Source organism: Erpetoichthys calabaricus, chromosome 4 (assembly GCF_900747795.2).
Source record: "Erpetoichthys calabaricus chromosome 4, fErpCal1.3, whole genome shotgun sequence".
Lineage (NCBI taxonomy): Eukaryota > Metazoa > Chordata > Cladistia > Polypteriformes > Polypteridae > Erpetoichthys > Erpetoichthys calabaricus.
This window is the reverse complement of record NC_041397.2, coordinates 290,897,622-290,912,641: the sequence shown is the minus strand read 5'-3', so window position 1 is coordinate 290,912,641 and position 15,020 is coordinate 290,897,622. Positions and strand designations below refer to the sequence as shown.

The 15,020-nt window shown below is 37.0% G+C and overlaps 1 protein-coding gene across 4 annotated transcripts in view; it reads left to right on the top strand.

Moving 5' to 3' along the window:
• ranbp2 (RAN binding protein 2) overlaps positions 1-11,576 on the top strand; it is a 99,005-nt gene extending 87,429 nt beyond the window's left edge. For all 4 annotated transcript variants that reach the window (XM_051927206.1, XM_028800902.2, XM_028800901.2 and 1 more), the window contains 5 exons: positions 4,111-4,203; positions 5,499-5,647; positions 7,447-7,720; positions 8,820-9,154; positions 11,120-11,576. In XM_051927206.1, coding sequence (XP_051783166.1) covers positions 4,111-4,203; positions 5,499-5,647; positions 7,447-7,720; positions 8,820-9,154; positions 11,120-11,431 — 1,163 coding nt within the window. In that variant the 3' untranslated portion in view covers positions 11,432-11,576. The remainder of the gene's footprint in view (positions 1-4,110; positions 4,204-5,498; positions 5,648-7,446; positions 7,721-8,819; positions 9,155-11,119) is intronic.
• Positions 11,577-15,020: the final 3,444 nt, after the last annotated feature.

The following is a 15,020-nucleotide window of genomic DNA, read 5'->3' as shown; positions in this document are numbered from 1 at the left end:
AATAATGCGATGTTCCTGGTACATGTGGAAATAGTGCTCCGCCCATTAAAGGAACACTGATAACAGATTGAGTCGGAAGCTGAACCCATCAGGAAACATTTTTTTAGAACAGTGATAAATCTATGAATAACTTTGGATGTGTTGATAATTAAAATTTCTAGAGGAATTTTTGATGTTTTTCAAAATTCTGTTCCAGCACAATAAAATTGATAGGAACAGGTCAATTATCCACATCTGAGTGACTGGGACAGATATAATGATGGAATCATGAAGGTTGGTAAACAAAAGAGAAAGTATGTTTGCTGAAGAGGGATGAAGAAAAAACATAGTCGTCTTACAAATGGTTGGGAATGGGGGCAAAAAAAATAATCATCTCCACATGTCCTGAGAGTAGCTCTAATGTGTAAAAAGTAAGAAGGAATTTTAATGTTTCTTTACAAAAAAAAATAGAAAGAGGCAAGCCCAGTTCTGTCAAACAAATCAGTTTTTAGATACCTCTTGAATCCTAATTTGGATAGAAGATGGTTTACCCACCATTGTTCTCAGTTATTTTAAAATTGTTCTGTAAGGAGCAGCCAGTGCAGAATAGAACCAAGGTGTCTTTCTACCCCGCGCCAGAGAGACACAGCATAATTTGTAAGAGGACTCTATTCATCTGCTCTTTTTTGTTTTTAAACCAAGTAAGTAATAACTGCTGTAAATTATAAAGAGGAGCTTTTTCTGTAAGTAGCCAGAATAGTGGGGAAAGTGAAAGATTTAACCATAGGCAGACTGGACATACGTAAAACATGCCCAGTGATAGATAAAAATCAGGAAGAATCCTGGCTTGAATCAAAATGGAGTGTTTGGAAGCTGGTGTTTTAGCACTCAACAGAAAAGAACTCATGTCAGACATGATCCAATGCCAAAATGAAGGAGGTGGGTGAAGCATTGACAAACAGTTTTCAAACAAGAGGGAATGTTCATTTCAATGCTTGCCAAACAAAACTAAAAGGGGAAAGAGTGAGGTTATTCCAGGACAACCTTGGTTGTATTACCATATTGATCAAGAAGTGGAATTTTGACTTTCCAGTATTATTTAATTAAGGTTGTAATGGTAATCTGTAAATATTTAAGAGTCAACGGGAATAAAGGAAGGGAAAAATTAAAGATTGACAAGCACACTTTAAAGGTGGCAATGTGGATTTTCTCCATGTAATTTTAAAGCCTGATAAGGATTTTTAGGTCTGAGCTAGTCTACAAATTAGCACATATTGAGAATGTCATTAGTATATAAGGATACCTTATGGCTGTATTATGAGCCAAAATAGGTGTGAAGGTATCAAATCCACATAGATTTAAATAATAAAAAGCAGTGGCGATAACTGACATCCCTGTCTAGCACACCGAGCACAATCATAAACTGATTTAATTGGATTTTACCAATATTTATCCATACATGTCACTCTCTCAACTGTCCGAAATCAGTTACAATCCATCCATTTAAAAGCCTTTTCTGCATCAAATAAGAAAAGCACTGAGAGCAAAGGCACCATTTTTAAAATGTGAAAAAGCCAACACATGCTGTGAGCTCCGTAACAAGATGCCACAAAACCTATTTTGCCAGTGTGAATTGGTTTCATCACAGATTTGAGCCGGAGAGCTAGAATCTTCGCTAACACCTAAGGGACAGCAAGTAGAGCAAATTGTGGAATCTTGAGGGAGTGATACAATGGAGGAGATTTTATTACAATCTATTAACATTGGAGTGAGTCACGTTAATCATTTAGAAAATTAACCTTGGATACTTGTTGCCAGAATACTAAATAATACAGTACTGTGCAAAAGTTTTAGGCAGGTGTAGAAAAAATGCTGTAAACAAAGAATGCTTTCAAAAATGGAAGTGTTAATCATTTATTTTCATCAATCAACAAAATGCAGTGAATGAACAAAAGAGAAATCTAAATCAAATCAATATTTGGTGTGACCACCCTTTGCCTTCAAAACAGCATAAATTCTTCTAGGTACACTTGCACACAGTTTTTGAAGGAACTCGGCTGGTAGGTTGTTCCAAACATCTTGGAGAACTAACCACAGGTCTTCTGTGGATGTGGGCTTCATCACATCCTTCTGTCTCTTCATGTAATACCAGACACACTCGATGATGTTGAGATCAGGGCTCTGTGGAGGGCCATACCATCACTTCCAGGACTTCTTGTTCTTCTTTATGCGGAGGATGGTTCTTAATGACTGGCTGTATTTTTGGGGTCATTGTCCTGCTGCAGAATAAATTTGGGGCCAATCATACGTCTCCCTGATGGTATTGCATGATGGATAAGTATCTGCCTGTATTTCTCAGCATTGAGAACACCATTAATCCTGACCGAATCTCCAACACCATTTGCAGAAATGCAGCCCCAAACGTTCAAGGAACCTCCACCATGCTTCACTGTTGCCTGCAGACACTCATTATTGTACCGCTCTCCAGCCCTTCGACGAACAAACGGCCTTCTGCTACAGCCAAATATTTCAAATTTTGACTCATCAGTCCAGAGCACCTGCTGCCATTTTTCTGCACCCCAGTTCCTATGTTTTCGTGCATACTTGAGTCGCTTGGCCTTGTTTCCATCTCGGAGGTATGGCTTTTTGGCTGCAACTCTTCCATGAAGACCACTTCTGGCCAGACTTCTCCGGACAGTAGATGGGTGTACCTGGGTCCCACTGGTTTCTGCCAGTTCTGAGCTGATGGCACTGCTGGACATCTTCCGATTTTAAAGGGTAATAAGCTTGATGTGTCTTTCATCTGCTGCACTAAGTTTCCTTGGCCGACCACTGCGTCTACAATCCTCAACGTTACCCGTTTCTTTGTGCTTCTTCAAAAGAGCTTGAACAGCACATCTTGAAACCCCTGTCTGCTTTGAAATCTTTGTCTGGGAGAGACCTTGCTGATGCAGTATAACTACCTTGTGTCTTGTTGCTGTGCTCAGTCTTGCCATGACATGAAACTGTCTTCCACAACCTCACCTTGGTAGCAGAGTTTGGCTGTTCCTCACCCAGTTTTAAGCCTCCTACACAGCTGTTTCTGTTTCAGTTAATGACTGTGTTTCAACCTACGTGTGACATTGGTATAATTGGTTGATCATACACCGGACTATAATCCTACAAAATCCCTGACTTTGTGCAAGTGTACCTATAAGAATTGATGCTGGTTTGAAGGCAAAAGGTAGTAACACCAAATATTGATTTGATTTAGATTTTTTTTTTTTTGTTCGCGCACTTTGCATTTTGTAAATTGATAACAAACAATCATTATTTATATTTCTGAAAGCATTCTTTGGTAACAGCATTTTTTTCACACCGGCCTAAAACTTTTGCACAGTACTGTACATCTAGCGGTATACCATCTGGACTGGGAGCATTCTTTTTTGTAAATAAATTTTAAAGCAGATTTATTTTCTTCTGTTAAAACTGGTTCCTTTAGCAGGGTATCATCATTTGGAGAGATGTGGTAAATGAAGTGTTTTGAAGTGCCTAACAAAAAGGGGTTTACTGAAGGTGCTAAATTGGACACAAAAGCAATAGTCAGGCTTTGACTATGACCCTGAGTAGCTAACGAAGCAAAATTTGGATCCTAAATGGAGTTTAGTTAAAATTATAATGTAACCAATTGTATCATAAATAAGTCGCTTTGGATTAAAGGCGTCAGCCAAATAAGTAAATGTAAATGCCTCATGGCTGTTGATTCTCAGTAAGACCTTGGAGCACTCTGGTTTAATGGACCAGTGTCTAGAAGTGCTCCAGGACAGTGTCTCATGATGAGTTGGGCTGGATAAAACCATGTGGTTACGTTAATTTCTGTCACTGTCTCCATTGAGTCCAGAGTGAGTCATAAAATACTGTTGATCTTCCTGACCAGTTTAGGCCATTTTTTTTTACATCGTATGAGCTGGTTTTACTCTCATTTCAGACCACAGCATACAATAATATACTAATGGTAGTAGACTGGTAAAGCAGTTTTGATGTATACATTAAATGCCTCAGTACCCAGTGTACATAGATATGCGCTTTATGTGAACAAATGAAACTGCTAAGTTTTCAACATGTTAATGTTTTTCTCCTCCCTCCTTGCAGGAAGCACATTCATAATCGGGTCTGCAGCTACTTGTGGGTTTTCATTTGCGGACTTGGCCAAAAATGCAAGTGACTTTGCTTTTGGAGTACAAGGTGACCTTCAATTTTTTCTAATGCTAAAAACCGGAATCCGTTTACTTGTATGTTTTGAATATTGTTGTTCATTTTTTTTTTGTGTGTGCATGTGAAGGGTTGGAAGTATTTTTTCCCCACCAGCTGTTCTTGTAGCCAGATAAGTGAGGTGTTCTCTGATACCTGGACTCAGAATGAAGCTCTTTAATGGTCATTGGAGCAGTTCTTGGCATGAATAAGATCCAGTGACCCTGACAAACAAAATGCAGCTTAAGAAATTTTTTTATTTATTTATTTTTTTAATCTCTTATGGCCTCTTTTAAGCTTGCTAGATGCAGCTTACTCATCCTAGCTCTTTGCCAAAAAACAGCTGGCAATAACTCTTGTTAATGTTAAAGCAAAAATTTAATTACTTGGACTGCATATTACTCAAAAGTTTTGCTTGACCTGTTGGAAAAGTTACCTAATTTTATAACTACAATTACATTCTTATTATATTTAAAGGTTAATTTTCTGATTGCTGGGATTTTTTAATTTCCTGATGAATCATTACTTCAGAAATACTTTCTTCTTCCACATAAACTGGACATGTACCGCCATTTTTCAGTTCACAAACTGCAAACAAAATAAGTATACTCATTTTCCATTTTTGCCAAAATATGATGATGGGTACATGCTATGTAAAGAGACAAAGGTCAGTATGTGGCATGGCAACTAAGGCTGTGAGGTTGGCCATCACAATAGGAATAGCCATGATCCTAATGCATTAGACCAGAATTCTTCAAACTTCCTCTCTTTGCCATCTTTGTGTAGGCTATGTCAATCAAATACTACTTGGATATAAAATTGAGCCGGTCTTTCTTTAGCATCACTGTTTACCTCAATTGGGTTTGTTTTCTGAATGTGCAAGTTCACTCTTTGAACACGGCATATATTTGAGTGCAATTTTATCTCAAGTTTCATTTATTTTTGTTATAAGAATTGAATTTATTTTTAATAGTATGCTAACAGTGGCACACCATTTACTCCGTTTTTATTTTTTTTCTCTTCCTTTGGTGATGCATGGTAATTTATGTGTGTACCTTTTCAATTAAAAAAAAAAAAAATAAACAATTAGCTTTGGAATATGTGCAGAAAATATGTGCATTTTGTTGAAACTGGCAAAGTGTATACTTGTTCAAGTCCTAATTCTGTGTTTTGAAAATAGTCAACTTGTGAATGGATTTTGCGTTAGTTTTGTTTTTTGTATTCTTCTGACTATTGTTGACATTTTGAGTTTGTTGTGCCTTACTTTTTATTCTTGTCACCCTTATCAGATCCCAACTTTTCATGGGCAAATGCGGGAGCCTCTGTCTTTGGAAGTTCTAACATAAACAGAAATGAAGAGGATGAGGAGGTCAGTGATGATGAAGAGACTTCAGCTAATGATGAAATTCACTTTGAGCCAATCGTGTCATTACCTGAGGTAAGTTTGTACAAAGCTCAGCATGAGAATTTTTAGTATGAGAGATTGATTTTACATAGTTTGTTTTAAAGCTGGGGGAAATTTACAAAAGGAAGAAAAATCAGGGGAAAATTAAAGCATGGTTTTGTGACATCAGAAATTAAATAATATAAAATTTAAAAAAAAAATTAAATTGTACTTATCTTTTAATTATTAACCAGCTTAAGTCTCTATACACATTTGTAAACATACATTTCACACAGCAAATGTCACCAAGCTAACAAAACAATTTTCTGATACATCTGCTCTGACTGTCTGTTTTTAGAAAAGCAGCTTTTGAATCATTGAGTAAATGAAAATATCCGGAATTATCTTGGTATTCACGGAGTATAATATTTGAATGTACTTGTTTTAGTATTGATTTCAGACAGCTATTTATTTTTAAGGTTACTGGACAGAATTTGGGCGTTTGATGTGGTTAAACAAGTCTTTAATTCAGTTGCTACTGAAATGCATTCAAGTGGACTTAACTTCTACAGCTAGCGCCAAAAATATTTTAAATATAGAAGATTGTGTATGTAGTAGTTGCTGCTAAACCAGAGTTCAACAGTAATTTTTGAGATCCTGCCTTTTACAACAGAGAATATAAAGGGTTTTGTTCAAATATTTTGAGTTCAAAACTTGCAAAACAAAATATGAGCATCAAGCTTTATGTAGATACTGTATATACTGTACAGTGGATTCAGAAAGTATTCAGACCACTTCTTTGTATTGCAGATTTAATATTAATTGAGTACATTTGCTATTTTAGCCTATCAATCTGCACTCAATAACCCATAATGACAAAGTGAAAACATGTTTTCAGAGAGATTTGCAAATATATTAAAAATCAAGAACAGATCTTTTTCACAGAAGTATTTACACCCTTTACTTTCAGTGTATGCAGTTTGCTTTAATTGCCCTAGAAATATGTCTAGAACTTCATTGGTATCCCTTTCTGGCAAATTGAGCTAATTGGTATGTGTTATATTGGCACCTAATTTATTCTTTCCTCTTTTATGCAGCTAATCCTGGGATTTTTGTTATTTTACAGGATTTTTGAGTTCAAGGAATTAAGCTGATGTTTCCTGGTTATGAATCTTTGCAACTTTTTCCCCCTTTCATTTTTACAATTTCATACACTCATGTATGCATGTGTCTTCATACGGGCACAGCCATTTGTTTAACTGTTGCATGGGTTACCACCCAGATATGCACAGCATATTATTTCATGGGGGCTATGGGATAAAAGATGGATAGTTAGGACACACCTCTATCAGAGATTGTGGATATCGCTTCTTGTTCCTGCAGTTTCAAAACTCTAATCTAATTTAATAACAGCTTTTCGATCTCCTTTTTGACTCTGGATTTTTGCTTCATGTTTTGTGGCTTTTGTACTGCTAGTTATGATCTTTGCTTGCCCCTCAAATATGTCTATTCTCTTGATTCCTCTTTCTTAACTGTAAGGTATTGAAAATGAGAGACTGTAAGTTTTTTTTTTTTTTGTTTGTTTTTTTTTAATTTGATTTAATGCAGAAATCCACATTACTAGAGGTACATGCTGCATCATAATAGTTACAATTAAGATAAAAATTTAAAAGCACCCTGTGTGTGAACACCTTGCTATTTTTCTGTTTGTTCCTCAAATGAATTAGAACAGCAAATGCTGATTACTACAAATGTCTGTGTCATGTTTTTTCCCCTTCTCTCATCAGCACACCAACCCCTACCCCCCAACATACACACACTGAAAGACTGACCTTTCTTAAATTTGCTTTAAGGTGGATGTGAAGTCTGGAGAAGAAGATGAGGAGATTCTTTTCAAAGAGCGAGCAAAGCTTTATCGGTGGGATCGAGATGCTGCTCAGTGGAAAGAACGTGGTGTTGGTGACATTAAAATACTTTATCATCCCCAAAAAAGGTACTACCGTGTGCTAATGAGAAGGGAGCAAGTCCTGAAAGTGTGTGCCAACCACATCATTACTAATTCAATGGAACTAAAGCCTTTAAATACATCAACAAATGCACTTGTCTGGACAACAACCGACTATGCAGGTGAGGCTTTTGGCACTGGATCCCTTTTGCTTCTTTCCTTGGTGGCTTATTGAGAGCGATCAGATTTTACTGATTGGAATTGATTACCTAAAAAGTATTCCAGATGTTTATATGTAGAAACTAATTAGATGTTCTTAAATTTATGATATCATATCTTCCTTTTAGTGCTTTTTGTCAACATTGCTGTTGTTGGAGCAGAAGGCTATTTGTCACATAGTGCTTGATCATTTATTATTGTAATTTAGTTTTTTCAAAAATTATCATATCCTCATTAGCACACTATTTTACTGTAAGGAATGTAAATGACTCTATACAAGTAAGTTGTATCTGACTGTAAAATTGAGTTCAATCTAATGTTGGATAGGATAAAATTAATTTAAAATGTTAACATATTTCAAAGTTAAAAGAAAAGAGAATAATATGAAGATACTTTTTCTAGAAGTAAAGTATTTAAGTTTACTTTCACTTTCCATTAGATGGCAATGCAGTTTACTAGTGGACTTCTTCTCCTTTACCATCTGTTGGAGTGATTTTCTCATTATATGGGGCAAAAGATGCGCTTACCTTGAACTGTTTAATGTCTTACTGTTCACAAATTGCATTTAATTAGCATAGTGATTAACATTTACAGAGTTTTTTTTTTGTCCACTTACCTATGAGTCTAGTGTCAAAATCTTTTACTTAACTTAAAATGTTTGTAGAAATAAGTGATATTATGACCTGATTTATGGAATAGTCTAATACAACCCTGATTTTCTACATTCATTCCTGTGCATTGTAGCATAGTATGCGCCTTTTGATATGCTGGTAAATTGACTTGTGAATATGAAGGATCACAGGGCTGACAGTAAAGTATGTTATATTAAGAGACATACGACTCACTTAAGCCATATTTTACCATTTCAAAGTGAAGTTATTTCAGTAGGCTACATTGTAGACATGAATAACCACTTTGATGCTTTGTAAATGTTATTAAGCCCAAGAGCAGCCTTTGTTAAGGTCTTGTTCCCTAATCACGTATTAGTGAGAAGTACATTTTTTGCAGTGCCTAAACTTTACTAACCTATTTAAATATTTAATTTTTTTCTTTTTTGTTAAGACGGAGAAGGAAAGGTGGAACAGCTAGCAGCAAAATTCAAAACTTCTGAGCTGACAGAAGCCTTCAAAAGAAAATTTGAGGAGTGTCAAGCTCAGCTTTTACATCTGGACTCTGCACAAATGTCACGAGTAATGGAATTGTCGAGGGAAAGTAATCCAGTAGTCTATTTTGACATAACCATTGAAGACAAATGTATTGGGCGGATTACAATGGAACTTTTCTACCATATTGTTCCTAAAACGGCAGAAAACTTCAGAGTTTTATGTACAGGAGAAAGAAATTTTGGGTATAAAAACTCTGTATTCCACAGAGTCATTCCGGACTTTGTTTGTCAGGTAAGTAATTCACTAAGACTAAACCAAAGTGCTCTTTTAAAGAAAAAGGAAAGCACAATGGTGGTTTTGTGATACATCTGTACAATATGAATGAAATTGCAGCAAGTGCACATTACTGAATTGTGATTTATGCACATACAGGTTTTTTTTTTTTATATAAACCTTGAAGATATATTCCATTGGTAAGGCAGATGTGTTATATTAGAAAGACATAGTAATGTGTGTAACAGAAGTACTGTCAACAGTGAAGCTGTGTTGTGATATAATTCAGCATATAAAGTGGATTCAGAAAGTGTTCAGACCCCTTTATTTTCTACACATTTTGCTATGTTGCTGCCTTGTGCTAAAAATCGCATTGATACAAGTATTCAGACCCTTTCTTCAGTACTTAGTTTGAAGCCCCCGTGCCTGTGATTCTAGCCTGGAGTTGTCATGGGTTTGATGCGTCAAGCTTCACACAACCAGATTAGGGGTTTTCTGCCATTTTTCCCTGTAGATCCTCACAAGCTCTGTCAGGTTGGATAAAGACCATCAGTGAATAGCTGCTTTCAGGTCTGTCCAGATATGATCAATTGGATTCCGGCCTGGACTCTGGCTGGGCAACTCAGACATTCCCAGAGGTTTCCCTACGTACTCATTAGTTGTTTTTAATTTGTGATTAGGGTCACTGTCCTGTTGGAAGGTGAACCTTTGGCCCAGACTAGTAGCGTGTGGAACAAGTTTTCATTAATGATATCTTTTACTTTTCTCCATTCAGCTTTACCTCAATCCTGTCTCATCTTCCAGTTCCTCCCACTAAAAACAAACTCACAGCATGATACTGTCACCACTATGCATCACCATTGGAATGATATTGCATAGGAAGGTCACGAGGGGTGCCTGGTTTCCTAAAGACATCCTTTCATCACACTAGAAAATCTTGTTTCTCACAGTCTGAGCCTTCAGGTGCCTTTTTGCAAACTCCAAGTGGACTTCCATGTGTCTTTTACTGAGGAGAGGCTTCTGTCTGACTGCTCGGTCATAAATCCCAGATCGGTGAAGTGTTGCAGTGATGGTTATCCTTCTGTAAGTAACTCCCATCTTCACACAGGTTCTGTGGAGATCAGCCAGTCAGTTTCTTGGTTATCTCTCATATCCAGGTCCTTCTCACATGATAGCCTGCTCTAGGATGAGTTGTGGTTGTTCCAGACATCTTCCATTTTAGAATTATGGATGCCACTGTGTTCTTGGGAACCTTCAACAAACCTGCAGATTTGTTTTTGTAGTTTTCCCTAGATCTGTGCCTTGAAACAGTTCAGTCTCTAGGCTCCACAGGCAATGTCTTTGACCTCATTGTTTTGGTTTTCATCAATCCTCTATAGATGGGTGAGTGCCTTTCCAAATCGTGTAGAACAAGTTGACTTTGACCACAGGTGGCATCCAAACAAATTATAGAAACATCTCCACTATGATCAATAATATGGGATGTACCAGAGACAAATTCCAAGCGTCATTGTAAAGGGTCTGAAAATGTGGGGCAACTGGATATTTGTTTTTTTTTAATTTTTTTTAGTATATTTACAAAAAATTGAAAAAATCTGTGTTCACTTTGACTTTCTGGGGTACTGAATGTTCCCTGATGGGGGGTGGGGGGAGGGGGGGATAATGATCTTAGCACAATGGTGCAACAGAGCAAAATATGAAAAAGTGAAGGGGTCTGCATACTTTCTGAATCCAAAGTATTTTCTATTCATCTAGGGGGAGAAAATGTTTAAATATATGACTGCAACAAGTAATGTTTTGTGAAAATTCCTGCAATGTCCAGTTGTGTGACAACTGTACGGCTCTGTGATAGAAAGTGTTTATGTACTGTAAAGCTTTTACATAACAAAAAAAAATTCTTTTTTGTTTTTGGTAGCTTAAGTTTTGGCTACTAAACCCTTAATTTAATGTTCCTTGTTTAATTATTATTCTTTAATTTTTCAGGGAGGTGATATCACAAAACAGGATGGATCTGGAGGCAATTCTATCTATGGGGACTCTTTTGAGGATGAAAACTTTGAGGTGAAACATACTGGACCAGGCTTGCTGTCCATGGCAAATCGTGGCCGTGACAGCAATAATTCTCAATTTTTCATCACTCTGAAAAAGGCAGAACACTTGGACTTCAAACATGTTGCTTTTGGCTTTGTCAAAGATGGGATGGAAGTTGTAAATGAAATGGCAGCATTTGGCACTAAAGATGGCAAGCCAGTTAAGAAAATTGTAATTTCTGATTGTGGACAAATTAATGTGTGAGCCTCGCAAGTTTAAATAGGTCAAATGTTAAAGTTATTTAAAAAAATTGATTTCTGTGTATAAATGTAAATTTATGACCATTTTTTATGTGTGATTTGGACTGGGGTAAGTGCATGTTTACAAATAAAACAGAATTACTGGCAAATGTGAGGGTTAATCCTGATTTTAAATATCAAAAATCTGAAACGTTCATTTGTTTTAAAGGGGCATACTGTCGTACTTCCTGGGCTTTAACGTAACAAGGAAGAAGTCAGAAGTTCTTTGCGTTCTGCCTTAATGTAATATTTGTTTACAGTAACTTACATTTATGGAATTCTAGTCTAGAATTAATAACCAATTTATTATCTACAGTGACCAAAAATGGCAAACACTGGATTTTGTTTTTTGCAGTACAGTGCAAACAGAGCACACATCTCCCATGGCATAGTTGGCCATGTGGGCAGTTGAACATAAAAATATTGTTGGATTTTTGACAACAATTAATTTTTGACATTGATTAATTAACAATGTCTGGGTAAAGTTTTGCTTCAGACAGTGAGTGGGCTGTCACCCAAACTGATGCATATAGCACATACTTTTTGTAAGTTCAGTATTACAAAGCAGAAGAGTTACAGTTAACAAAATAAATTAAAGGCATTGCATACCAAAAAAAAAGTATAAATGTATGTGTGCATTTGTATAGGTATGTGTCTCCAGCAGAGAGCACTTTCTCCTTAGAATGTGTTTCTTTTTGCAGAATTGACTAGAACCCAAATACTTTTTGTACCTGGCGGAAAATAAATTACAAAAGAGAGAAATATGGTAGAAAAGAGATGTATTTAACTTGCTTTAACAGGTAAGATTCATTCCCAGAAATATAATGCATAACTCAATATACATACATTTTTAGGCTGGAGAGAAGCATTGGGACATCGCAGCAAGTGGGAGAATGCTGACAAATCAGATGTCCCATCCACCAGCGGGAATGTCTGTGGCATAGTGACGCTTCTGATGTCACACTGGATCTTCGTCATTATAAACACAAAATTACATATTCATAATATTAATGTCAGAACTGACTGGTTTATTAATACCTTCATTAACACTGGGTTCTGTAACTTAATTGGTTAAGCAGGCATTAGCACTTCCCAAAACAACCTGCTTGTGTCCTTCACATGTTTTCTGCTTATGTCCCCAACCTGACTTACAGCTGTCATTTGTCACTCTTACTCTCACTCTCTTGCTCTCTCTCAGCTGAATTGCCTGGATTTGTGAAGTAAACATCACACAGTATGTGTACATCTTTTTTTTTCCAGAACCAAGTCAACACAGATGTTAACCACAAAATCGTGTACAAGCTGTCATTGAATTTGTAATGCTGAAGAGCAATATGCCTTCAGAAATGTATTTTTTGTCTAGTAAATCTGCACCAGTACAACTCCGCTTCATTGGCTACAGTCTAAAGGTGGGCTGCAGAATTCCAGCATGGTGGGGTGTCCCTTAAAGGTGATTCATTGCAATGAGCACCACAAGAAATCATTTCCAAAGAGCGATGGTGCCTTAGATGGCAGACTCTAAATTTTAAGTCAACTGAAACGATTCTTCATGAATTTTCAGTGCGAGTCAAAACAGTGGAATAGTGATGATTCTCCAACACTGAAGAAATTCAACATTCAAGCAAGTGACAGGAAGATATTGTACTCCTGCTTTGCTTTTAAGATGTTGAGGACGTAGTCTGTATTGATTTCATCCCTTTAAAGGCCCTTGTCAACTGACAATATTATGCTGATTTGCTTTGACATAGGCAGTGGTTGGTGAGGGGTAAAAGCCTAAAGGAAAGTACCAACCATTCTTCATAAACGTAGCCGTGCTCATATCTCACAGGGTTCAAACTACTCTCCAAAACTGCCTTTGAGGAGATGTCATATCCATCCTAATTCTGCAGAACTGGCATTGTGTGACTATCAACTGTTCTCAAATCTGAAGGACAGCGTCCATAGGCTGAGCTTTGTTAATAATGAAGATGACAAGATCAGGAGCAACACAACATTTAATACAAGTGGTATGGAAAATGTTAACAAGTGCCTTAGTGTTCACAGGGTAGAGTCATGGTGAGAAAAAGACCGGTCTTGTTCAACTGCGGTTTCTTAAACTTTTTTTAATCACCCCTCATGGATATATAAATATTTAAATATACAGTAATCCCTCCTCCATCGCGGGGGTTGCGTTCCAGAGCCACCCGCGAAATAGGAAAATCCGCGAAGTAGAAACCATATGTTTATATGGTTATTTTTAGAATGTCATGCTTGGGTCACAGATTTGCGCAGAAACACAGGAGGTTGTAGAGAGACAGGAACGTTATTCAAACACTGCAAACAAACATTTGTCTCTTTTTCAAAAGTTTAAACTGTGCTCCATGACAAGACAGAGATGACAGTTCTGTCTCACAATTAAAAGAATGCAAACATATCTTCCTTTTCAAAGGAGTGCAAAGCAAGCAGTCAAAAAAAAATCAATAGGGCTTTTTGGCTTTTAAGTATGCGAAGCACCGCCGGTACAAAGCTGTTGAAGGCGGCAGCTCACACCCCCTCTGTCAGGAGCAGGAAGAGAGAGAGAGAGAGAGAGATAAAAAAAATCAATACGTGCCCTTTGAGCTTTTAAGTATGCAAAGCTCCGTGCAGCATGTCCTTCAGGAAACAGCTGCACACAGCCCCCCTGCTCACACCCCCCTACGTCAGCGCGAGAGAGAGAGAGAGGGAGAAAGTAAGCTGGATAGCTTCTCAGCCATCTGCCAATAGCGTCCCTTGTATGAAATCAACTGGGCAAACCAACTGAGGAAGCATGTGCCAGAAATTAAAAGACCCATTGTCCGCAGAAACCCGCGAAGCAGCGAAAAATCCGCGATATATATTTAAATATGCTTACATATAAAATCCGCGATGGAGTGAAGCCGCGAAAGGCGAAGCGCGATATAGCGAGGGATCACTGTAGTTTGAAATGCATATCATTTAAAAAAATTGTCTATAGCTGAAGATTTACATGGTAACTGTTTGGAAATTAAAGTGAGATGAAAAACTTTAAAAATACTCCCGCAGATACTATATTGTAATGTTGAGTCTTCAGCAATGTCCTCTTAAATGTTTTCAGTTTGATGTTGAAATGTGAGATTTTTAGGTTTTGTTTTAAATATAAAACTTTTTTGATTAGAGAGAATCAACATTATGGTGCCCTGAAATGGGGGAAACCATGTACTGTACATAAAGTGGTGTCATTTCTACATGGTGTGACCAAAATGTATGCAAATAGCTTTAAATGAAAGTCTGCAATGTGCACTTCAATCACGTCTGACTTGTTGGATTTGTAATTTTAAAATAAGAAGCAGAGAAAAAGGAAAAATGTACCTTTTGGTCCCAAACATTTTGGAGGGCTGAAGCACACTCGTTTTAAGTAACAAAGTAAATAAAACTGATTGATAAACACAAGAATTGTAGAAATATAACTGCATATACTGTATATGTTGCAGGTAGACTAGACAGATTAACATTTAACATTAGATGGAGAACAGAACTGGCACCCTGTCCAGACATTGTTCCTGGCAAGTGCCCTTTGC